Source organism: Ictidomys tridecemlineatus, chromosome X (assembly GCF_052094955.1).
Source record: "Ictidomys tridecemlineatus isolate mIctTri1 chromosome X, mIctTri1.hap1, whole genome shotgun sequence".
Classification (NCBI taxonomy): Eukaryota; Metazoa; Chordata; class Mammalia; order Rodentia; family Sciuridae; genus Ictidomys; species Ictidomys tridecemlineatus.
In genome coordinates this window covers 93,327,174-93,351,798 of record NC_135493.1, presented here as the reverse complement: position 1 = coordinate 93,351,798, position 24,625 = coordinate 93,327,174, and the positions used below count along the sequence as shown (strand labels likewise).

Genomic DNA, 24,625 nt, shown 5'->3' with positions numbered 1-24,625 from the left:
GTTCTAATTCAGTCCCCACCCCTAGTATTTCTGATTCAGGAATTCTGGGATAGAATCTGAAAATAGGCATTTTCAAGATGATTCTGATGTTGCTAATCTGGAGACCATACCCTTGAAACTACTAGTATGACATAAGGAACATCTGCAGTAGTATCCTTGGGTGATTGCAGCAGAATTCCCACAGAGTGGTTGTATTAAAGCACAACCAAATGAAAATTCTCTGGAAGGCCAAAAACATGGATTAAGCTAACTTTAGAACATTTTGTATCTAGAAGACCATTTCCAGCTTATTCCGAGACAGATGTCAGAAGACACGGGGGTTGAGTTTACGTTCCTGAAGATACAGCTTGTTTATTAACTATTGCCAAGACTGCTTAAGTGGGAGATTACCTCGTTATCATTACTGTTAATTCAAACCCCCCCAACCAGAAAACAGTGTTAGAATTTTTTTTTTTTTTTAAATAAGAGCAATGTATTAAATGTGAAACATTTCTATTTCAGAACTGTTCGTCAGGTGGCACAGGAGCAGTTCTTTTTAATGTGCACCAGGTGTTGCATGGGACACAGGCCTCTACTTTTCTTCATTACTCTGCTCTTTACCGTTTTGGGGGTGAGACATTTTTTAATATGCTTACCATTTGTGATTTACTCTTTCACCAGGGACATTCAGGGATTTATGGTCTTAGCTTTTATTAAATGGAAATTTCCCTGTTTTAGTTATCTGCTCTAATTTACTGAGTATTTAAAAAGTAGATTCTGAGCATGGGCATATAAATTTATATTTTCATACTTTCTTATTTTCAGAGTACCGCCAGAGAGAGAGCTAAACATTCAGGCGACTACTTCACTCTCTTAAGGCATCTTCTTAATTATGCTTATAACAGTAATATTAATGTACCCAATGCTGAAGTTCTTCTCAATAATGAAATTGATTGGCTTAAAAGAATTAGGGTAAGTTGCAGTTAATATTGTTATATATCATTGTTAAAAGAGATGGTTTATAGTTTTGAGCATTTTGGTTAAGTGGAGAGCTCCAAAGTAATCAAACAAACCAACGGATTGGTGGATATTTATGACTTGTAGAACAAACGTTTCATTAGTTGTATAAAATATGCTTTCTTACTAGAAACTTTGAATGCTGGTGTTTACCTCCTTCCATTTTAGTATTTTGGGCCTTTTTACAAATTGCTAGCTTTAAAAAGAAAAAGCATTCTTAAATTGTTCTTGTAAAAAATGAGTCTGATAGGCTAGCACTTTGATCATAACTCCTGGACATAATTGCGTGAGAATTTGTTTCTGATGGTTTTAGTCTTTCTAATAGTTTATAAAGCCTGCTTTCTAAGAAATTCTGTAAACTTGCTTCAGTGGATCCATTTTTGGAAATTATCTTATGTCCTTCCAGCTCTGTCTTGTACTGGCTTTTCCTTCCCTCTTAGCCTCCCTTTTAAAAGTTAGACATTTATTTATTGTTTTATTTTCTTTTTTTAATTTGGCAGGATGATGTTAAAAGAACAGGTGAAACGGGTGTTGAAGAGACTATCTTGGAAGGCCACCTTGGGGTAACAAAAGAGTTACTGGCCTTTCAAACTCCTGAGAAAAAGTTTCATATTGGTTGTGAAAAAGGAGGTGCTAATCTCATTAAGGTGAGTTCAGCATTCTTGGTCCTTACTAGATTTCATAGCCTTCTAAATGTTTCACCATCAAATCTGTCTAATAGCATCAATGTCTCTGGATTAATCATTTCATCAGACTATTTAAATGAGGCAAACCTCCATTTTGTTGTAAGACTGAGTCATGTATCATTTCGAGTTTTTCTTTTATGTGGTAACTCAAAAGTGTCATTTTAGTAATTTTTATTCAGAATCGGTTTATTTTGATAGAAATCTGATTTGAGTAAGCATTAATGTTAATTTTGTGAAGTATTCTGTCTTTAATACTTTGTTTTAATATGAGAAATTGGATGTGTCTCTTAATTATACTAACTCATTTTTCTAAGTTGGACATTCATCAGAAAATCCAAGTTTTCTGAGCTGTAATAAGATCTTAAATTTTGATAAGTAATTTTTAAATTGTTTTCTTACAAGAGACATTTTTTTTCTTTTCCTGAATATATTGTTGTTAATATGTAATCATTTTTTCAATTCCTTTTAGGAACTAATTGACGATTTCATCTTTCCTGCATCCAATGTTTACCTGCAATATATGAGAAATGGAGAGCTCCCAGCTGAGCAGGCTATCCCAGTCTGTAGTTCACCAGCTACAATTAATGCTGGTTTTGAGTTACTTGTAGCATTAGCTGTTGGCTGTGTGAGGAATCTCAAACAGATAGTAGATTCTTTAACTGAAATGTATTACATTGGGACAGCAATAACTAGTAAGTATTTTAAAATATGAAGTTGTGATGATTAATAGTTATAATTTTTCAATTTCTTATTTGCCAAGTTTTTTTCAGTAAAAATCTGTCATGTTGTTTCTGTCAGTTGCTAGCTTGACATTTTTAGCAAATGGATATATAATTATGATCATTACAAGCAGAGAACCTTATATAGAAAAGTTTTCAAGTGTTTGTTAACTGTTGTAACTAGTATAAATATTTGACAAATTAAGTTTCAGCCTTCAAATCTGAAGTAAAATCCCAATTCCAGAGTAGCCAAAGTAAATACAGCTTACAACTAAATTGCTTGGGTTAGAGAACCTCTCAGGTACTCACTGAGAATTCATATGAAAACAAGGTTGACCATCAAAGAAAATATGGAGTTTTGAAGATTAGAATGTGAGAAGATAATATTTTGGTGTATTTTACATGTTCTCACTTGATAACCCACATTAAGCCTATGACAGTAGCTGCAGATTCTAGATCTTAAGATATGAAACTGAAGCTCAAAGGAATTGAATGCATATATAAAATAACTGTAAAAACAAACAGATCCAAGGCAATTTCATTTTAAGAAGAAAACCAGTTTATCTACACCACTTAAGAATATAGATGGGCATGGTGGCAAACGCTTTTAATTTCAGTGTCTTGAGAGGCTGGGTCTAGAGGATCATTGAGTTCAAAGCCAGCTTCAGCAATTTAGTGAGGCCCTAAGCAAGCAACTCAGTAAAAAATTTAAAAAGGGCTAGGGATGTGGCTCGGGGGTTAAATATTTTTGAATTCAATCCCTATATACCATTAAAAACATATACACATATATATATATCCGGTTATAGTAAATCGTTTTTAATATGTTTCAGAATATAAGGAAGTTTTAAAATAACATCTTGAGTGTTTCTGGTTAAACAGACTGCTTAAGAGATTGGACCTGGGCTGAGGTTGTAGCTCAACACCACATAAAAATAAATAAGGGTATTTTGTCCATCTACAACTGAAAATATAAAATTTTAAGAAGAATAGACCTTTAGCTATCAAATCTAGTGAGGTGATTTTTGTTGCCATTATTTCTTTTAACTTAATGGAGAGGAGTTTGCGCTTATTTTTAAGTAATGCATTTACATGGTGAAAACTTAGGTACTTGAAGATTGAGTATACAGTGAAAAGTATGTTTCTGCCCATCCATTTTCCCCAATGTTCTTTGAAAGCTATAATAATTATCATCAGTTCATGTCTGTCTTCCCACTTCTCTGTATGCAGAATCTACATATAAATGCATGGAAGATACCAGGGATAAAACCCAGGGGCACTCAACCATGAGCCACATTTCTAGCCCTTTTTTATATTTTGAAACAGGGTCTCACTGAGTTGCTTAGCATATAAAATCTTTGTGTGTGGTACTGGTGATTGAACCCAAGGGCCCTTTAATACTGAGCTATGCATCCTGTCCTTTTTAAATGTTTATCTGTCATTGTTCCCTATCTCACATGTAAGTATTGACCTAATTCCATGTATTGGCTTAGATACTTTTCAATTCAATATACTTAAACTTATTTAACTGGTTCCCTAGAAAATGATGATTGTGTTGTTTTCAGGTTTATGCTAGGTAGGTGGAGGGAGTTGGGGACATATATTTAGTGATTGACAATTCCTACAGAATTTTTAAATCCATTTTCTGGTTTACTCTCCAAAATAGCACTGTGGATATAGGCAAAGCAAATGTTACTCTTAGTAGGAGTGGACAAAAGGTCACCTGAAGGTGGAAAAAAGTGTCCAAACTGAGACTGAACCTCGGTGGTTCTAGGATTATTTGAAACTGAGCAAAGCCTCATGTGTTGATATATTTATATAATGTTTCATGCCACAGTGAGATTGAAAGCATGTTTAAGAAAAGAGAATGGCCTGGGGTTGTGACTCAGTGGTAGAGTGCTTGCCTAGCATGTGTGGGGCACTATTCTCAGCACCACATATAAATAAAATAAAGGTCCATTGACAACTAAAAAGTATATATGTTTTTTAAAAAGCGTATAAAATGATAAGAAAATTAATAATGATGGTTATAGTAAAGATAAAACCAAAGTTAGCACACAGATTAGGATTGAGCCATCTTGTATGACTACTTTTAAGACTGCCATATAAATAATACCAGATAAAACATGAGCTTGTGGACATTAATGTTAAGAATCTGCAATGGCCTGTGCTTCTATGTTAGATTGAGGGGATGCAAAGTGAGAGCATTCACTGCCTCTGGTAGCTGTGGGGATGGTGAAATTGTCATTATTGTTACTTTATCAGCTTAATAGAGCTTGAAAGTACAGAATGGTTATGTCCATGCTACAAGACTCCTCCCTTCTTTCAGCTTGTGAAGCACTTACTGAATGGGAATATCTGCCACCTGTTGGACCCCGCCCACCCAAAGGATTTGTGGGGCTGAAAAATGCTGGTGCTACTTGTTACATGAATTCTGTGATTCAGCAACTCTACATGATTCCTTCCATCAGGAACGGTATTCTTGCAATTGAAGGCACAGGTAGTGATGTAGATGATGATATGTCTGGGGATGAGAAGCAGGACAATGAGGTAAATTTTAGTTATTTCTGTTTTCTGTGTTTGAAGTTCTGATATCAGATACTATTCTCTCTTCCAAGAGAGTGCAGTCATCCCTCAGTATCCACAGGGGATTGGTTCAGATGCCCTGAGGATACCACAATTCTCAGATGTTCAAGTTCCTTATATAAAAAGGTATAGCATTTGCATATAACCTTTATATATATTTTCCTATATACTTCACTTTTTATTTCTAGATTTTTTAAATTTTTAGTTGTAAAGACACAATACCTTTATTTTTTATGTGGTGCTGAGGATCAAACCCAGTGCCTCACACAAGTGCTCTATCACTGAGCCACAACCCCAGCCCCCTCTCTAGATTTAAATACCTAATACAATGTAAATTCCATGTAAATAGTTACTATACTGTATTGTTTAGACAAGAAAAAATGTCTGTACATGTTCAGCACCAACCCAATTATTTTCCCAATATTTCCCACCTGGGATTGGTGAATCTACAAATGCAGAACCAGTGGATATGGAGGGCCGACTATATTATACTTTCATCAAATCTGTTAAAAGTATGTTTGAAAGTAGAAATGGACTCTCCTGGTTGAACTCTTCTTGATATAGTATGTCTCTAAAGTAACAATGTACCCATCTCCTTTTGATAATAGTTTGAATTATATTTTCACTTTTCTACTTCATATTTTCAATTATATCTCCATTGGTTTATGACAAGTTGGACAGTATCTGCCACTTTTACTATATGTTCTAGCTTTTAGTTGTCCTTACATTTCCCCCAGATCATAACTCTTCTTGCTTAAAGAATAAACTCCTCTACCCTTGAAATAGTATTACATGATCTTGTGAGCAAGTGTAGACTGCCTTTGGCATATCCAGTGCAGAATAAAGCAATGTTAGGTTGTAGGGATGGATCAGATTTGACATAACTATGATGTGGCTTTTCGAAGAAGAGAATATGGCAAGACCTGAATTGTAGTCATGTTTGTATATACCCTATGCTACTTTGTTTTTATTTTATCTTTTCTTGTTTATAGTGTTAGAACTGAAGAGAAAATCCAAAGTGTATTCTTGTGGTAGTAAATGTCTTAAAATGGTTTATTCCTCATTCCTTCCCTTCAGTCACCAGAATTGGATTTGTTCTGAAGAAACAGTTTACCACTTACAGGGCTGCTAGAACATAACCCTTGCCTCAACTCTTCCACAGACCCACTGGACCTGATGAACCAAGGAATGGGGGCTGAGCAATTTTACTTTTTGAAAAGACTTCAAGGGGATGTTTATACTCATCTGGTTAAAAGTCACTGCTCTGAGCAGGAGTCTGAGTTCAAATTCTAGTTCTGTGGCCCATCATACATCCCCAGGATGCTGAGTTAAACACAAGTTGATAGAGCTAATTGTACTGGCAAATAGTAGATAAGGCACATGGAATATGAATCAACTTCAGGTGTCCTGCCTTTGCTTCTGTGGTACCTCTGCTTTATGCTGTCTTCACCCTGCTGCACTATAAGGATTTCAGGGGTGGAGGGGCTTATTGTATTTGTACTTTTGTTTCCCTCCCTAGACTGTAAGTTTCTCTTGGGCAGAGATTGGATAGTATCTGTTTCTGTAGCAGAGTTCAAACAGCTATTCTTACTGTCATTAGATTATGATGCTCAACAATTCTGTCTTAATGTTACATATACCACAACTAAATTTCTTAATGTGGTAAAATACATGTAATTAACCATTTTAACCATTTTTAAGTGTACAGTTCAGTATTCAATATATTTATATTGTTGTACACCACCATTCTTCTCTCATTTATTTTCATCTTGCAAGACTGAAATTCTGTCCCCATTAAACAATCTCTTTTTCCCCTGTCCCCCCAATTGCTGACATCCACCATTTCTGTTTTTATGAATTATACCACTCCTAAGTGCCTTATATAAGTGGAATCAAAGAGTATTTGCCATTTTATAGCTTGACTTCCTTCATTTAGCATAATGTCCTCAAGGTTAATTCATGTTAGAATGTAATAGAACTTCCTCTTTTTCATTTTAGTTTTAGGTGGGCACAATATCTTTATTTTACGTTTATGTGGTGCTGGAGATCGAACCCAGTGCCCCGCACATGCTAGGCGAGAGCTCTACCACTGAGCCACATCTCCAGCCCCAGAACTTCCTCTTTTTAATATTTGAATAATAGTACATTGTATGTACATACCACATTTTGCTTATCCATTTGTGTGTGGATACTTGGGTTGTTTCCTCATTTTTTAACTATTTAAAATTTTAATTTAAAGACAGGGTTTTACTAAGTTGCCTGGGCTGGGCTTGAACTTGTGATCTTCCTGCCTACTGCCTAAGCCCCCTGAATAGCTGATTTCATTCATTTGCACCAGCTCTTTTCAATTTTTTTTTTTTTTTTTTTTGAGGAATTTGTTTTTCTACCCCAAATGTACCATTTTACATTAACACCATTGGTACATGAGGGTTCCCATTTCCCACATCCTTGCCAACCCTATCTATCATAGTAGTCATCCTAATTGAGCATGAGTAGTATCCTGTGGCAGTTTCAATTTGAATTTCCCTAATGACTAATGATTTTAAGTTTCTTTTCCTATTCTTATTGGCAATTTGCATATCTTTTTTGAAGAAATACCTCTCTAAAACTTTTTGTCCATTTTTAAAATTGGGATGTGTTAAGTTTTAGGAATTCTCTACTCGATATTAAATCCCTCATCAAATAAGTGATTTGCAAATATTTTCTCCCATTCTATGAATTGCCCTTTCAATGTATTTACCCCAAAAAAAAAAAAAAGGTTTTATTTTTTATGATGTCAAATTTGTCTGTTTTGTCACCTGTCCTTTTGGTGTCGTATCTAAGAAATCATTACCAACTCCAATATCTTGAAGCTTTTACCTTGTTGTCTTAAAGTTAGGGTTTCAGCTCTTACATTTAGGGCTTGGGTGCATTTGAGTTAGTTTTTAGACATAAAAAATTTTAGATAAGGATCCAACTTCATTATTTTGTATGTATCTGGTTTTCCCAACACTGTTAACGAGTACTTCTACTACTGTTAATATGTATGAGTTAGGATGTTTATAGAGTTCCGCTTTCTATATGTTACCTCATAATCCCTACAATAGCTGTATGAATATAATTTAAATTTATAAATTGGAATTTAAGTGCTTTGGAAATAAGAAACATAAGTAAACTACAAATCATTTGTTCCCTAACTGGCATTTGTCTCACCATATTTTTTACATTTTAGATGACCTCATTAATTAATGATATTTTTTTGGTTTCTAGAGCAATGTTGATCCCAGGGATGATGTTTTTGGCTATCCTCAACAATTTGAAGACAAACCAGCATTAAGTAAAACAGAAGATAGAAAAGAATACAATATTGGTGTCCTAAGACACCTTCAGGTCATCTTTGGTCATTTAGCTGCTTCTCGACTACAATATTATGTGCCCAGAGGATTTTGGAAACAGTTCAGGTAAACTATGAATGAATAATAATAGGGATCATCTTTTGTTTTCTTTTTGTTATATTTAAATACGTAGGGATATTTCTTAAAACTTGATGAACATACTCAATACATTAATATTAAACTTCTATAATATATGTTTTGAAGCCGGGGCTGGTCATGTATGCCTTAGCAAGTTCCTCTCTCAGAATTAAAAAGGGCCGTGGATGTGGGTTAGTGGTTAAGCACCCCTGGGTTAAATCTCTTGCACCAAAAATAGATAAATGTTTTGAGACGTCTAACTTTGTTATGCAAATGTCTGATATGTACACAAATAGTATGAAACCTAGTATTCATCACCCAACTTCAACAGTTGTCCACTCATAGCCAATCTTATTTAATCTGTATTCTATAATTTACTTCTTTCCAGATTGTTTTGGAGGTAAATCCCAGATAGTTTCACCCATATGTCTCTAATATCTGTTTTAAAATATAACCATAGAACTGTTACTATGTCTTTTTTTTTTAATCCTTTATATCAAATGTGATTAGTGTTTGAACTTAACCCACTTATCTCATAAATTATTTTCACTGGTATTTTTTAAAATTGGGATCCAGAGCCAGGCTCAATGGCACTCACCTATAATTCCAGTAATTTGGGAGGCTGGGGCAGAGGATTGCACCCCTTGGTATAATCCCTAGTACTGCCCTAATAATCAGGATCTAGATGAGGTTCATATACTACAAATGGTTAATAATGCCTCTTAAGTTTCTTTTGGTCATTGTTGCAAAATCCCCTCCACCCTGCCTTTTTTTTAACAGTTGTTTATGGAGGGGAACAGGTAGTTAACACTACAAGTTTTCCCAGTCAGAATTTTGTTGATGGGGTCCTCAGGGTATTTTAGTGTTTCCTATTTTCTTAATTCTCCGACATCTGTAAGAGATGTAAGATGGAGACTTGAGCAGATTCAAGTGATGTTTTTAATTTTGTGGAATGGCAGTGAGGCTCCCTTTTTACATATGAGGATATTTAGATTTCTTGTGAACCCCCTGCCTAATATACAGTGGCTTCACCATCACTACCACATTTTATTCCCCTAACTAGGCCCCTCCTTTATCTGTACTAGTGATTCAAGTTTATAGCTTGGATTTTATCACTCAGTTTTCTCTCTTACAATACCTTTTTCCCCCTAAAGCTAGTGGAGCTCACACTTTATGTAAACTAGCACTTTTCAATTTACCACACTTCAGACATTATTTGTTAAAATCAATTTGTTTCATTATTAGAAACAGTACCAGTCTATTTAATTTACTGAAAATGTGAACTAAACTTCCCGTTTGTGTGTGTGTGCGTGTGTGTTTGTGTCTCCCAATTTTTTTAGTTTCAAAATTTTCAGAAGTATAGAAAAGAGGAAGTCATCACTGTTGTTTTATGTTCTTTACCTAGATCTGTCTAATTGCTAGCATTTTGCCATATTTGCTTGTTTTTCCGTGAGTATAGTTGGTTTTGGGGTTTTGATTTATTTTTGTAAACCATTTGATAGTAATCTGAAAACATGACAATTCATACCCAATGAATTTAATGTTAATCATCTCTAATAATATCAGTACATATTCCAATTTCCTCAAAATGGTTTTATACTGAAGCTTTTGGTTTTTTATATCCCAATCTGGAATACACAGGAAAGAATCAAAAAGAGGGGCTGGAGTTGTGGCTCAGTGGTAGAGTGTTTGCCTAGTATGTATGAGGCACTGGGTTTCATTCTCAGCACCACATATAAATAAATAAATTAAATATTAAGGTCCATCAACAACTAAAAAAAAAAATTTAAAAAAAGAATCAAAAAGAATTTAATTCACCTTCTTATTCTTTTTTAGTCTAGAATCAGCTCCCAAATTTGTGACTTTTATGGCATTGAATTTTTTTGAGAGTACAGGCCAGTTGTCCTTTTTTTTTTTTTTAAACCAGGGATTGAACCCAGGAGCACTTAGCCACATCCCCAACCCATTTTTATATTTTAATTAGCAACAGTGTCTTGCTCACTTGCTGAGGCTGGCTTTGAACTTGTGATCCTCCTCTTGCCTCGGCCTTCTGAGCCGGGATTACAGGCATGTTCCACCGTGCTCAGCACAGGCCAGTTGTTGTATAGAATGTCTGTCTTGATTTGTGTGATTATTTCCTCATGGTTAGATTCAGGTCAAGCTTTTAGAGGAGGAAAGCAGGAAAACTACATCGATGATGTTCTATGCTTCTCAGTTTGTCCAGTTGGGAAGCATATGCTATCCATGTGTTTAATTATTGATGGTAATGACTTTGATCCCCCAATGTCTTAACAGATTTCTCCATTGTAAAGGGTAACTTTTCTCTTTTATAATTAATAAGTTGACATCTAGACTATGTACACATTGCAAAGTATAGCAAGTCGTGTGTAGTTCAAATTTCCAAAAACAAATAAAATGGACTGGTTTTTCAAATAATGCAACAAATTTATTTTCACAGGTGATAGAAGTATTTTTCAAAAGACAGTTCTTCTGAAGTGTCTAAAATATAATTCAGCATAGCTCTTGCTTAGAATAAATACGTATACTCCGTGTATTAGTTTATTTACGTAAATATAAAATTGGATGTCATTGACAGTTTCCAGCAGTGCTTGGGCTTTACCAATGTCAGTTCTCATTTTGTGGTATACATAAGTGATACTTTGTTTTGTCACATCACCTGAAGCAACCTCAACTTTCTTGGACCCATACTATCTGTCAGCCACACCAGTACTTTCCTCTTTTCTCATGTAGTTGAGGAAGAAAATTTCAGTGTACATATGCTGTCATTTGTGGTTACATTGCTTTCTTTTCCCCTCAAAAATACAGTGTATGTACAGTGTATATATTGTTGCGTCATATGTTAAATGTTTTATTTCATTCATTTCTTAGGCTTTGGGGCGAGCCTGTTAATCTGCGTGAACAACATGATGCTTTAGAATTTTTTAATTCATTGGTAGATAGTTTAGATGAAGCTTTAAAAGCCTTAGGACATCCAGCTATGCTAAGTAAAGTCTTAGGAGGGTCCTTTGCTGATCAGAAGATTTGCCAAGGCTGTCCACATAGGTAAGTGCTAATTACAGATTGGAAGTGTAAGTAGTATTATTTATATACTAACAAAAATAAAATTTTTGCTATATTAAACCTAAAAGATGGTGGACTTGGAGTAGTATTCCCTATTAAAGTGAAATACTCATTTGTAAAAAAACATCATTTATCATATTGCTTAAAAATGTTTGTATACAGTACAGCAAGAATGAGAGAACAAATTGTGTTTGTGTGCTTTGTTGTGTGTTTTAGTTTTTTACTTAAAAAGTGGAAACTGTTGCCGGGCATGGTATTATACCTATAATTCCAGCTTCTATGGAGACCAAAGTAGGAAGATGGAAAATTCAAGGCCAGCCCGGGCAACTTAGCAAGACCCTATCTCAAAATGGGCTGGAAATATAGCTGTGTGGTAGAGTACCCCAGGTTCCATCCCCAGTTCAGATGGACGGAAGGAACTAAAGTGTTTAATTAATGATACCTATTAACAATAGCAATGAGGCATGATGGTGGCTCCCTATAGTCCTAGCAATCACAAGGTCAAGACATGGTTTGGTAACCTAGCAAGATGCTGTTTCCGAAGAAAAACCTCATTATAAGTCAAATTGATCATATATATAGCCAAGAGTTGAGTTTGTATTTGGTTGTTGGAGGCACTTAGTTTTTAAACATACAGAAATCATGAGGGTAAAGAATACTTTATAAATAATAATTTTATGGTTTTATAATTTTACCATTCATTCTGAATTGGTATATGTACTTACTCACTTAGCCTGGGCAACTTTTGGCCTTCTTGGAAAGACCGTTTACATCGTTAGGAAAACAATAAGATTATCACTTTAACCTTTTTTTTTTTTTTTAATGACACTAGGAGTTAAACAAAGGGTACCACTGAACAACATCCCCATCTCTAGCCTTCTTTGTTTGTTTGTTTTTGTAGGTTAGGTCTTTCTAAGTTGCTGAGGCCGGCCTCAGACTTGCAATACTCCTGCCTGAGCCTCCTGAGTCCCTGGGATTACAGGCATGTGCCACTGTCCTCAGCTTAATTTTTTGTTTTTAATTATTGATAATATGGCCAACTTTTTGCTCATCTTTTCAGTCGGTCCTCACTTTGTTTTGGACAGTTTACCAAATTACTTGGAAATGATTTGTGTTCTTTGCCAAATGAAAATGTAAAAGATCATGTTCATGAAGTCAGATCCTTTTACTGCCTGATCAATATCTGAACTAGTCTTTTTATTTTTACGTGCCAAACCATACATAGAGAATCCCAAGACTGTTTGTTATAGGACTTTACTTTGCATAATAAAACAGGTCAACAAACTATATAGCACAAGCCAAATCCAGCCCATCCTGTTTTTGTAATATTATTGAAACATACTCAGTTTTATACTGTGTGACTCTTTTTGCTACAATAGCAGAATTAAGTAGCTGCCACAGAGACCATAGGACCCATAGTTTCTATCTAAACATATCACTGGTAGACTATAAGGAGCTTAAGCTGTTAAGTCCAAATATATTTGGCTTCAAAACTTTTTTTTCCCAGTTGGTTTCTTCATCTCTGAAGTAGAGACTGATATTTCTCTAGCAAGTTTGTTATAAAAACAAGAAACCTAATATGTTGAGTGTTTTAAACGACCAAATATAGTGACAAGCACGAGCAAATGATCAGTAAATGTTAACTATCAGTATTGGTAACATTCTGTGAGTTAGGAGCTTCATTATTATTACATAATAGATATTGCAAATGTAGTTTGCATAAAGTCCTTTTTGATTGTTTCTTAAATAATATCTTTAGGTACGAATGTGAAGAATCTTTTACGACTCTGAATGTAGACATTAGAAATCACCAAAATCTTCTTGATTCCTTGGAACAGTATGTCAAAGGAGATTTATTAGAAGGTGCAAATGCATATCATTGTGAAAAATGCAATAAAAAGGTATGGATTGTCCAGCTTTAAAATAGTTATGATGACATGATTTTTGTTTATCCTCAAAATTCACCCTTTTGAAAAAATATCTACCCTACTTTGTCATGGCAATAATAGAGAGATAGTCAAGAGGACAGCTGATTTAATGATTTATTGAACAAAGAAGGTTAAAAAGTACCATAGAGGTGATGAACATGTGGGTGATTTTTAGAAGTCATAATAACTTGACACCACATTTTCTTGCTAATAAAGGAAAATGCTTCACCTCTCATGTCCTTTACTTGGAGAAAACCATTAATTTATTTAACCACTTAAGATTTATTTTGCCACCTGTGTTTAACACTTGGATTAGATATTTAGACTGATCTAATTAGTTTTTATCTGTGGGAACTTAGCAGTTCTTTGAGGGAGATGATTTCATAGGTAGTAAATATTGTATATCTTTTCAGGTTCCCAGGCCCTCTCACCTCAAATTACTGCATTATGTTGCCTTACCAACCACTTAGAGAAGTATTAAAGTGTAGAGGTTGCAAAAGCCATACTACTTGCCTGCCTCCCACACCTCTGTGACATGAGACAAGTCACTTAACCTCTCGGGAACTTCTTATCCTCATCTTTAAGATTCAGTGGTACCTGCTTGAGAGGGTTGTAAGGATTAAATACGTTACTGTTCATGCAGCATTTAAAATATTACGTGGCATCTAATTGCCCAATAAATAACTTGTTGTATTTCTTTGGTTTTCTCACACCAAACCACCTTCATTAGAACAACATTAAACATCAAGTAGTAATGGCTAGGTAACTATGACCGTGTAGGAATCAGGTGAGAAGTGGTGTTAGTATCACTAATTTTTACAGTTTGTAACATCACAGAGGCCATTTCCATGTTATTAATTTTGGTTAACATTTAAGTCAACTATGGCAGAATTACTTTATGTTCATTATCATGTATTTCTTTACACATAAAAATCCAAGTAAGTCTTAAAGGGAGTTTCATAATATCATTTAAAGATTTGCTTGGTTTTTGTTTGTTTGTTTGTTTGCAGTGGATTATAAGAAAGCAGCCAGTAACTTTCTCTTTATTTTTAGGTTGATACCGTAAAGCGCTTGCTAATTAAAAAATTACCTCCTGTTCTTGCTATCCAACTAAAACGATTTGACTATGACTGGGAAAGAGAATGTGCAATCAAGTTTAATGATTATTTTGAATTTCCTCGTGAGCTGGACATGGAACCTTACACAGTTGCAGGTGTTGCTAAGCTGGAAGGAGATAATGTAAACCCAGAGAGTCAGCTGATACAACAGAATGAGCAGTCTGAAAGTGAGACTGCAGGAAGCACAAAGTATAGGCTTGTGGGTGTGCTTGTACACAGTGGTCAAGCAAGTGGGGGACATTATTATTCTTACATCATTCAAAGGAATGGTGGAGATGGTGAGAGAAATCGCTGGTATAAATTTGATGATGGAGATGTAACCGAATGTAAAATGGATGACGATGAAGAAATGAAAAATCAGTGTTTTGGTGGAGAATACATGGGAGAAGTGTTTGATCACATGATGAAGCGCATGTCATACAGGCGCCAGAAAAGGTGGTGGAATGCTTATATACTTTTCTATGAACGAATGGACACAATAGACCAAGACGATGAGTTGATAAGATACATATCAGAGCTTGCTATCACCACAAGACCCCATCAAATAATAATGCCATCAGCCATTGAGAGAAGTGTACGGAAACAGAATGTACAATTCATGCATAACCGAATGCAGTACAGTTTGGAGTATTTTCAGTTTATGAAAAAACTGCTTACATGTAATGGTGTTTACTTAAACCCTCCTCCAGGTAAGTGTTGCAAGTTTGGTTTCTTAATAATAAAGAATAATTCACACTTGAGGGGTTTCCTAAGCATTGACATGTTTAAGTTCATAAAATATTAATATTTTTAAGTGGGTCTAAGTTTTTGCTTATTTTAAGGTCACATTTAAGATGGCTGATACCTTTGAGCAATAAATTAACTGTTTGGAGACAGGACATTTAGTTTGTTTTAAGGATTTTTTTCCTCACTGATTTGAAAATGCTTTCATGAGCTGCCAAAATCAAGGAATAAGAATTATTTCCTGGGGTGGGGCCGTAGCTCACTTGGTAGAACGCCTGCCTAGCATGTGTGGGGCACTGGGTTTGATACTTAGTACCACATAAAAATAAGGTAAAGGCATTTTTGTGTCCATCTGCTATAAAAAATATTTTTTAAAAAATTGTTTTCTAAGTATCAGGAAAAGGGGTATTTAACAGATTTAGGACTTCTCATAAATGCAGACTTGTTGGAAAATGGGGATTGAAAATAGAAATTTGATTTTTATATATATATATATATATCTGCATTTTATTTATAGGGCAAGATCACCTGTTGCCTGAAGCAGAAGAAATCACTATGATTAGTATTCAACTTGCTGCTAGGTTCCTCTTTACTACAGGATTTCACACAAAGAAAATAGTCCGTGGCTCTGCCAGTGATTGGTACATTGCTTTGACTTTTCATTCCTAGTATACTGACATTTGATTTGGTTCTTTAATAGAACTTCTTTTACTTTTTCCAAACCATGAAGATCTTGTTTCAATTTTGAAGTGAGTTTAAAAAAAAAAAAAAAAAATTCTTGGTAGCAGTGGTGAGATTATATTAAAATACTTAGACTAAATATGGCTAGTTTTACTTACTCATCCAAAAGTAAGATGTTAAGGAAAGTGGGGGCTATTTTGTCATGGAACCTTAGAGTTTAGTAGATTTTTCAGAGTACAGTGCAAGCTTTTGCTTATTTTAAGTCATTGAGAAAAGACCAAGTCTTAGTATTCACCTGTCCTTTTAATGTTAGTACTAGAAGCAACCATTTGCTGCTTCTCTCTCCAACAGTAGAGGCCTTTACTTTTTTTCTTTTGGTTCATAGAGATCCATCCTTTTTGTATATGAAATAAGTCAAGCATAAGTCATATTGATAGTCATAGATATTTTTGTTTGTTTTAGGTATGATGCATTGTGTATTCTCCTTCGCCACAGCAAGAATGTACGTTTTTGGTTTGCTCATAATGTCCTTTTTAATGTTTCAAATCGCTTCTCTGAATACCTTTTGGAATGCCCAAGTGCAGAAGTGAGGGGTGCATTTGCAAAACTTATAGTTTTTATTGCACATTTTTCCTTGCAAGATGGGCCATGTCCTTCACCTTTTGCGTCTCCTGGACCTTCTAGTCAGGTAATTGTACAGTTTGCTTTCTAATGATTAAATGCTTACCAAAGAATAATGTTTGCTAGAAGTTGTAGTCACAGGCTTATGTTCATCTCTTTTGATATGTTTACTTCATATGTGTGCACATACACAGAATCTAATGTCTCAAGTTCCGTGAAAATTACTATATAGAAATGCATTAAAAGGGGCTGGGACCTGGGTACAGTGGTACACACCTATAATCACACTGACTGAGGATAAGGCAGTAGGATTATAAATTTAAGACCAGCCTAGGGAACTTAGATCCTGTCTCAAAATGAAAAAAATAAAAAGGAATGGAGATGTGGCTCAGGTAAAGTGCCTCTGAGTACAATCCCCAGTACCAGGAAAAAAGAAAGAAATGAATAGTGATTACTGAGCTTTTTAAACATAAGGGAGCTGGGTTTGGTGGCTCCAACAACTCAGGAGACTGAGGCAGGATAATAATAATAAAGAAACTCTTACTGTTCAGATACATACAGTAGCTTAATTATAAACTTGAGTAAATTTTTCTATCTTAAAGGGTTTTTTAATGGACTTAAAATTGTACAATAATGTGAAGGATTTATAATGAAATCTACCCAGATCTTTATTCCCTTTCCCAACCATCAACCCTTTCAAATAGTTTGTGTAATCAGTTCTTCCATAAATTTATGCTTGTGTGAAGAGAGTTATACCTGCACATTGTTACTGAGAAACAGCTAATGTTTTATATTTTACAGGCTTATGACAACTTAAGCTTGAGCGATCACTTACTACGAGCAGTACTAAATCTCTTGAGAAGGGAAGTTTCAGAGCATGGACGTCATTTACAGCAGTATTTCAACTTGTTTGTAATGTATGCCAATTTAGGTAAGAATTACCTAAATATTCTATTGTTGCCATGTGACAGCTGTCCTTTTCAAAGTAGCCTACTCTGACATCACTAGATCGTTTCTTTTCATTGGTTACTGAAATTTACCTAAAAATTTATGCTATACTTGGTTCTACTTTTTCTATTGTATTTTGATAGCAACCAAATTTTTCTGTTGCTCCCCCACTAGATTGCACAGTAGCCCTTGGTAAATGTTTGTTTGCTGAATGGATGGGTGGTGAGGAATATCATAAAATATATTTTCATTGTTATTTGGGGTGGATGTTCTGTTTTGGCCTAGGGTAGGTAAATTTCTTATGATTGAAATTATGAAAATTACTAATGAGATGATAGTGTTCTGATCCCAAAATGATTTTTGAGACATTCCAGTTAAAATCTTAGTGATGATAATATTTATTTGGCCAGTTTAGGAACTGATCTATCCAAAATTAAGTTCTGTACCCAAGCATCCCTGTTATTTCCTGTGTTTTCTGTATGAGCTCGCTCTGCTGATACATGGCCTTTTAACATCAGGAACACAGGAACATTTTACTTTCCGTTTGTCTCTGTAGTTGATCATCTTTTCCCTTACCTTTCCATACCAGAGGCATTTGGTATTTGTAGTTGAGAAAGAAGAGGAAATATATTACAAAAACACTAACTAGAATCTGTATTTCAAACTTAGAAATTTCAGATTTAGGCATTCACAAAAATATTATTCTATTCAACTTCCCCTTTAGATATTGCATATTCATAAAGCACATATCATTGTTCACTAACAAAATTTCCCTGCTGAAGGCAAATACAGGTCTATAAGCCTCAATATGAAGCCCTTAAGAACAGGTATGCTGGGCTGGGATTGTGGCTTAGTGGTAGTGCACTTGCCTAGCATATGAGACCCTGGGTTTGATCCTTAGCACTACATAAAGATAAGTAAATATAAGTATTGTGTCCATCTACAACCAAAAATTTTTTTTAAAAAATGCTTATGTGATTCAAAATTGCTTGGGTTTAAGAAAAATAAAGCAGTGCATATGCCATATATAATGTATCTGAGTCTAAACAGCTCCTTATAACTAAATATATTAATATCCCTGGAGTAAAATGTAAATGAGAGTTGTATGTTTATTAAAACATAAATGGGGGCCAGGGTTGTGGCTTTGTGGTAGAGTGCTTGCCGAGCATGCATGATACACTGGGTTGGATCTCGGCACCACATAAAAATAAGCAAAATAAAGGTATTGTCTCCATCTACAACTGAAAATATATTTAAAAATAAATAAATGGGGACAGGAGGGGGAAGACTGCAAATAGCCTGTTTTCAGTTCAGGCTAGGTTTTCCTATCAAATACATATTTTTGATACCAACTTTATGAAAGAAATTTGATTATAATAAGAACTTTTCTCAGGATTTCAGATAAGGGTTAATAGACGTGAATTTATTGTGTTAAAATAGTCTACTGTCTTAATAGGATATGGAAGCAAACCAAAACGTAGTTGCCATTAAGTTAAATATGTTCATGGTTATAATAGGGAAAATATAAAGTACTATGGATGTGCATCTTTGGGGTAGAAGATTTAATGGGGAAGTTGACATGGGAATTGCTTACCTGAGTTTTCCATGCAGGGTGAACAGCAAATACAAATACATGGAATTAACTTGGTGTTGCTTGTTGTCCAATGACAGTTGTTCGGTCTGTTTAGAATTGATATAGTATTGGCAGAAGTGGTGAACAGGAGTCCCTGTTCATGTTATTCTGGCAAGCCTTGTGAAAGAGGTTTGGCTTATATTTTGAAGCATTGATGAGCTGTTGTGGGTCTCTGAACAGACATGCCTTCTAGAAAGATCTACAATGGAGTAGGACTAGAGGTGGTTAAAATGAACTGTAGACAAAAGATTATTCTGGCTTATACTGCAGAACTAGCATTGAGAGGAATACAAGTAGATTCTGGTACTTGATAAAGAGAGTCTGTGGCATTTGGTGATTGGATATTCAGAGGAGGGAGCATGAAATAGATGTTAACAATGGCTGGGGTTGTGGCTCAGCAGTACAGCACTCGCCTAGCACATGAGAGGCCCTGGGATAGATCCTCTGCACCATATAAAAATAAATAAATAAATAAAACAAAGAAGAAGAATGATGCCCAGGATTCCAGTTTGACCAACTCAGAATAGTGCCACTGAGTTGGAAAAGCATGGGGGAAGAGGATGATTTCAGTTTGCGCCTGTGTGACACCCAGTTGCCTGAGCAATTTAGTGAGACTCTGTCTCAAAAAAGAGCCAGGGATGCCGTGCACTATGGCGCCCACCTATAACCCCAGCGGCTCAGGAGGCTGAGGCAGGAGGATTGCAAGTTCAGAGCCAGCCTCAGCAATTTAGCAAGGCCCCAAGAAACTTGTTTGAGACCCCGTGTCAAAATAAAAAGGGCTAGGGATGTGGCTCAGTGTTAAGCGCCCCTAGGTTCAATCCCTGGTCGCCCCCCCCCCCCCAAAAAAAAAAGAAAAGAAAAGAAAAAAAGAAGCCAGGGATGTACCTCAGTAATAGAGCGCACCTGGGTTCAATAACGAGTATTGCAAAAAAAGAAAAGAATAAAAGATGGGAGCAGGAAAAAGGTAGTTAAGAATCTAAGAAGGAAGTAGTTACAGTTTGAAAGCTGCTCTGTTCCTTTACCTCATGAAGGGAAATAGAAACCAAATTGGCATGAATTTTGAGGAGTGAGAAAATGAGAAAGTAAACCAAATATAAGCATCTTTTACAGGAGGTTTGCAGAGGAAAGAGGAGAGGCAATTTATAAAAAGTTCTTATTTCTCCATTTAATAGTTATCATCCCTATGATAAAGGTTGCCATCTTCATCAGTCCTTTTGGGCTCTCCAGGCCCCAGAAAGTTCATGTTCCACATAGTCCAGTATAACCAGAAGGTTATAGTCGTGGTTGCCGTTTATCAATTTTAATATTTAAGTCAAGTTATACCTAATCTGTGAATTTTCTATCCCAGTTTAAGTCTGAATGATAAGGAAATGTGATACACTTCTGACATAAGACTATCTTTTTTATTCACAAAGCCCTTATCCTAATGCTTTTCTTCCTCTCTTCCTTCTACCATCTCTTTCACTGTAGGTGTGGCAGAAAAGACACAGCTGCTCAAACTAAGTGTACCTGCTACCTTTATGCTTGTGTCTTTAGATGAAGGGCCAGGTCCTCCAATCAAATATCAGTATGCTGAATTAGGCAAATTATACTCAGTAGTGTCACAGCTGATCCGCTGTTGCAATGTCTCATCAAGGATGCAGTCTTCAATAAATGGTAAAGTAGAAAGCCTCATTCTTCCCAATAATTTTGAATTATTGCTGGGCTATATAGCACTTGATCAAATGTTAATTCTGAAAATGTTTAAATACAAAATAAGAGTTTGGAGGAAGGTCCATGTTTGGAAATATTTTTGAGTGCTATACCTTTTTCACATGTTTAACAGGGAATTCTTTTCTGTCTGCTATTCAAGTTGACACTTTGTTTATGGCGTACTTAAAGAGTTAACTTTTTGCATTATGTCATCTTGGGATATCTAATCATGGTAACATAATATTCATTATGCTTAAGAAACATGATTTATGAAGTTACTTTTCAAAAATAAATTCATAGGCTACCTTTATGGTGAAATCAGTGTATTGCTATTACAGAAAAGTTTATTAGTTGTTCATTGCCAAATCTACATTCTAGGTAATCCTCCTCTTCCCAATCCGTTTGGTGATCCCAATTTATCACAACCTATAATGCCAATTCAGCAGAATGTGGCAGACATTTTATTTGTGAGAACAAGTTATGTGAAGAAAATCATTGAAGACTGCAGTAACTCAGAGGAAACTGTCAAATTGCTTCGTTTTTGCTGCTGGGAGAATCCTCAGTTCTCATCTACTGTCCTCAGTGAACTTCTCTGGCAGGTTAAAGGAACATATAAACATTGATAAATCTCTGTGATTTGATTTGTTATTCCTTTAAGTTGTTCACTCTCTCTGGCCTGTTTTTAGGTTGCATATTCCTACACCTATGAACTTCGGCCTTATTTGGATCTCCTTCTACAAATCTTACTGATTGAGGACTCCTGGCAGACTCACAGGTGGATACTTGTTTTCATTACTGGACTACTTATATGTGCCCAGGTGTTAGACATAATTGCAATAGTCACCACTTTAGAGTCCTAATGAATAAAACACCAAAACAGCTAGGTGTATTGGCATGCACCTATAATCCCAGCTACTCAGGAGGCTAAGGCCAACCTAGGCAATTTAGTGAGATCCTGTCTCAGATTTTTAAAAAGGGCTGGGGGTGTGGTTCAGTGATAGTGCTTGCCCCCAGCATGATATTTTTGTTGTTGTTGTTTTTTTATTTGGTTGGTTGGTTTTTATTTTGGTTTTTTCTTCTCGTTGCTCGAGTTTCATACTTAACATTCTAACATCATTTCTTTGAATCAAAAATTTAAATTATAGTCATGCATACTGATGGGATTTATTGTTACATGTTTATACATGCACATAATAGAGTAATTTTACCAATATTACTGCCCTATACTTCTCTTCCTCCCTCCAGCATAAGCATTTGGTAAATATTTAAGTTCATTGATGATTCCCTTGAAGTTTTTTAGGATTAGTTCGCTTTAGTTTTAGAATTAGTAGCTTGAAATATTTGGTTACTTAAAAGTAGTCCTCAGCAGTCTATGAAGTCGTTGCAGACACTGAGGTAGTAAATAATAAACTGTTACTCCTGCTAGGAAATTGGTTTCTTTGAACCTCTGTTTACATTTTTATCCACCTATCAGTATGACATACATTATTGACTAACATTGAGCTTGCAAGCCAGGCATGGTGGCATATAGCTATAATCCTATAGCTGTTTGGTAGGCTGAGGCAGGAGGACCACAAGTTTGGTGTTAGCCTGGACAAATTATTTGATACATTTTCTCATCTGTTCATGGGTGTAATAACAATACCTATAGTCTAGCATTAGATTAAATGACTAGATCAGACATTAAATAAGTGGTATGTAATAGGCAATAAATATAAGCTGCTATATTAGATTTTAGAAGTTTTAATCTTATATTCTGCTTCTCTTTCAGAATTCATAATGCCCTTAAGGGAATTCCAGATGACCGAGATGGGCTGTTTGACACAATCCAGCGCTCTAAGAATCACTATCAGAAAAGAGCTTACCAATGTATAAAATGTATGGTAGCTCTCTTCAGCAATTGTCCTGTTGCTTACCAAATCCTACAGGTGAAGATTTTTTTTATTTTTTTCTGTAGAGATCTGAATCAGAATTAAGGATTCTGTCTTAAAGAAGAGAGTCCTGAGAATTTAGGGGTTTTTTGTTTGTTTGTTTTTAAGTTTGAAGTGTTCCAAGTCCTCTTACATATGTGGTTTTTATTTTCTTTTGAAGGGTAATGGCGATCTGAAAAGAAAGTGGACCTGGGCAGTGGAATGGCTTGGAGACGAACTTGAAAGAAGACCATATACTGGCAATCCTCAGTACACTTACAACAATTGGTCTCCCCCAGTACAAAGCAATGAAACATCAAATGGCTATTTCTTGGAGAGATCACATAGCGCTAGGATGACACTTGCAAAAGCTTGCGAACTCTGTCCAGAGGAGGTAAAAAAAGCCATCAGTATGCAGCAGATAGAAATGGAAGAAAGCAAAGTAATTCTTTACTTTATAGGCCAGTGTTTATTAACTATTAGCAGTAGTGCTTTTTTTAAAAAAAAAAAGTTATATTGAAGTTTTTGTTTGTTACTGTATGTTGTGTTGATTCCAGTTCCTTTGTTTATCTGCAGTAAAAGAAGTTGTTAATGAGTTAGTTTTATAGGTTTTAAAATTTTATTTCAGTGCTGGGGATGTATGTAATTCAGTGGTATAGTGCTTACCTAGTATACACAAGGCCCTGGGTTTGATCCTCAGCACCGTAAAACCAAACCAAAAAAAATATATATTCTGGACAAGTGAGGCACACCTGTAATCCTGGCTACTTAGGAGGCTGAGGAGTGTTGCAAGTTTGAGGCCAGCCTCAGCAGTTTAGCAAGACACTCTCTCAAAATAAATAGGACTGGTGATGTGGCTCTGTGCTAGAGTGCTCCTGGGTTCAATCCCCAATACCACAAAAACAAATATGTAAGTTTTAGTTAAAATAGAAAAGGTTAAAAATGAGCTTGCATTTGCCTTTATAATTTCTTTTTTTTTTTTTTTTAATTAGGAACCAGATGACCAAGATGCCCCAGATGAGCATGAGTCACCTCCCCCTGAAGATGCCCCATTATATCCCCATTCACCTGGATCTCAGTATCAACAGGTAAACAGGAGTCAGATTTTGGTTTTAGTCTCCAGAACCAATTCTTAGGCTTAAATAGTGGCCAAATCTTTTATGACTGAAGTCATGGAGGGATTGTCTAGGGGACATGATTAGAAGAGAAATGGTGAGAGTGGGATCATGGTGCCCATTTCAACTGGCCCCTGTGGTAGATTCCTCATCACATAGGTGTCCTTCTGATACTGGTAATTTACTTGGTAAATCTGTGTATTCATTCATGTCAACATAAAATGATAACCATTGCTTAGTGCAAAGGATTAGAACGATATCTCCTGTTAGGCTAGGTCTGCAAATGGATTCTGAGGACATTCAGGTATGGTGATGAAGTAAGGGATCCTTGGTTACTTAACCCTAGATTTCAGTGAATGGGAATTGTTGAGGGGAAAAAAAAAAGGATTTGGCAGTTTTCCATTGGGCGATGGACAGTGGTACTTGAACAGGTATTAGAGTCTCCTATTGGGCTTGTTAGAGGACAGGGTGCTAGACCCTGCCCAGAGCCTCAGGTCTCCTCCCCCTACAGAGTGCTATTCCCCACTGCTGGTCTAAAAAACTGAGACACATGTAAGTCATTCTTTCTTAGGCTTCAAGGTATAAATAGAAGCATGCCGAATAATTAAGAAGTGCATATTCAACACAATTATTTTCGTAATGCAAATGATATAGAAAATAAAACAAAATCTTGGCTTGGCTGGTGGGGATATATAGGAGAATGAGTGCCTTTAGGGTTCTGGCATTTCAAAAGATT

General features: G+C 35.6%; 1 protein-coding gene across 3 annotated transcripts in view; it reads left to right on the top strand.

Annotated features, from left to right (window-relative positions):
* Usp9x (ubiquitin specific peptidase 9 X-linked) overlaps positions 1-24,625 on the top strand; it is a 113,153-nt gene that overhangs the window by 83,541 nt on the left and 4,987 nt on the right. For all 3 annotated transcript variants that reach the window (XM_078034956.1, XM_078034957.1, XM_078034955.1), the window contains exons 27-44: positions 502-610; positions 805-951; positions 1,497-1,643; positions 2,152-2,374; positions 4,731-4,951; positions 8,237-8,427; positions 11,329-11,502; positions 13,280-13,421; positions 14,502-15,255; positions 15,807-15,930; positions 16,433-16,658; positions 17,393-17,522; positions 20,643-20,828; positions 21,243-21,463; positions 21,551-21,639; positions 22,636-22,792; positions 22,956-23,168; positions 23,767-23,862. In XM_078034956.1, coding sequence (XP_077891082.1) covers positions 502-610; positions 805-951; positions 1,497-1,643; positions 2,152-2,374; positions 4,731-4,951; positions 8,237-8,427; positions 11,329-11,502; positions 13,280-13,421; positions 14,502-15,255; positions 15,807-15,930; positions 16,433-16,658; positions 17,393-17,522; positions 20,643-20,828; positions 21,243-21,463; positions 21,551-21,639; positions 22,636-22,792; positions 22,956-23,168; positions 23,767-23,862 — 3,550 coding nt within the window. The remainder of the gene's footprint in view (positions 1-501; positions 611-804; positions 952-1,496; positions 1,644-2,151; positions 2,375-4,730; positions 4,952-8,236; positions 8,428-11,328; positions 11,503-13,279; positions 13,422-14,501; positions 15,256-15,806; positions 15,931-16,432; positions 16,659-17,392; positions 17,523-20,642; positions 20,829-21,242; positions 21,464-21,550; positions 21,640-22,635; positions 22,793-22,955; positions 23,169-23,766; positions 23,863-24,625) is intronic.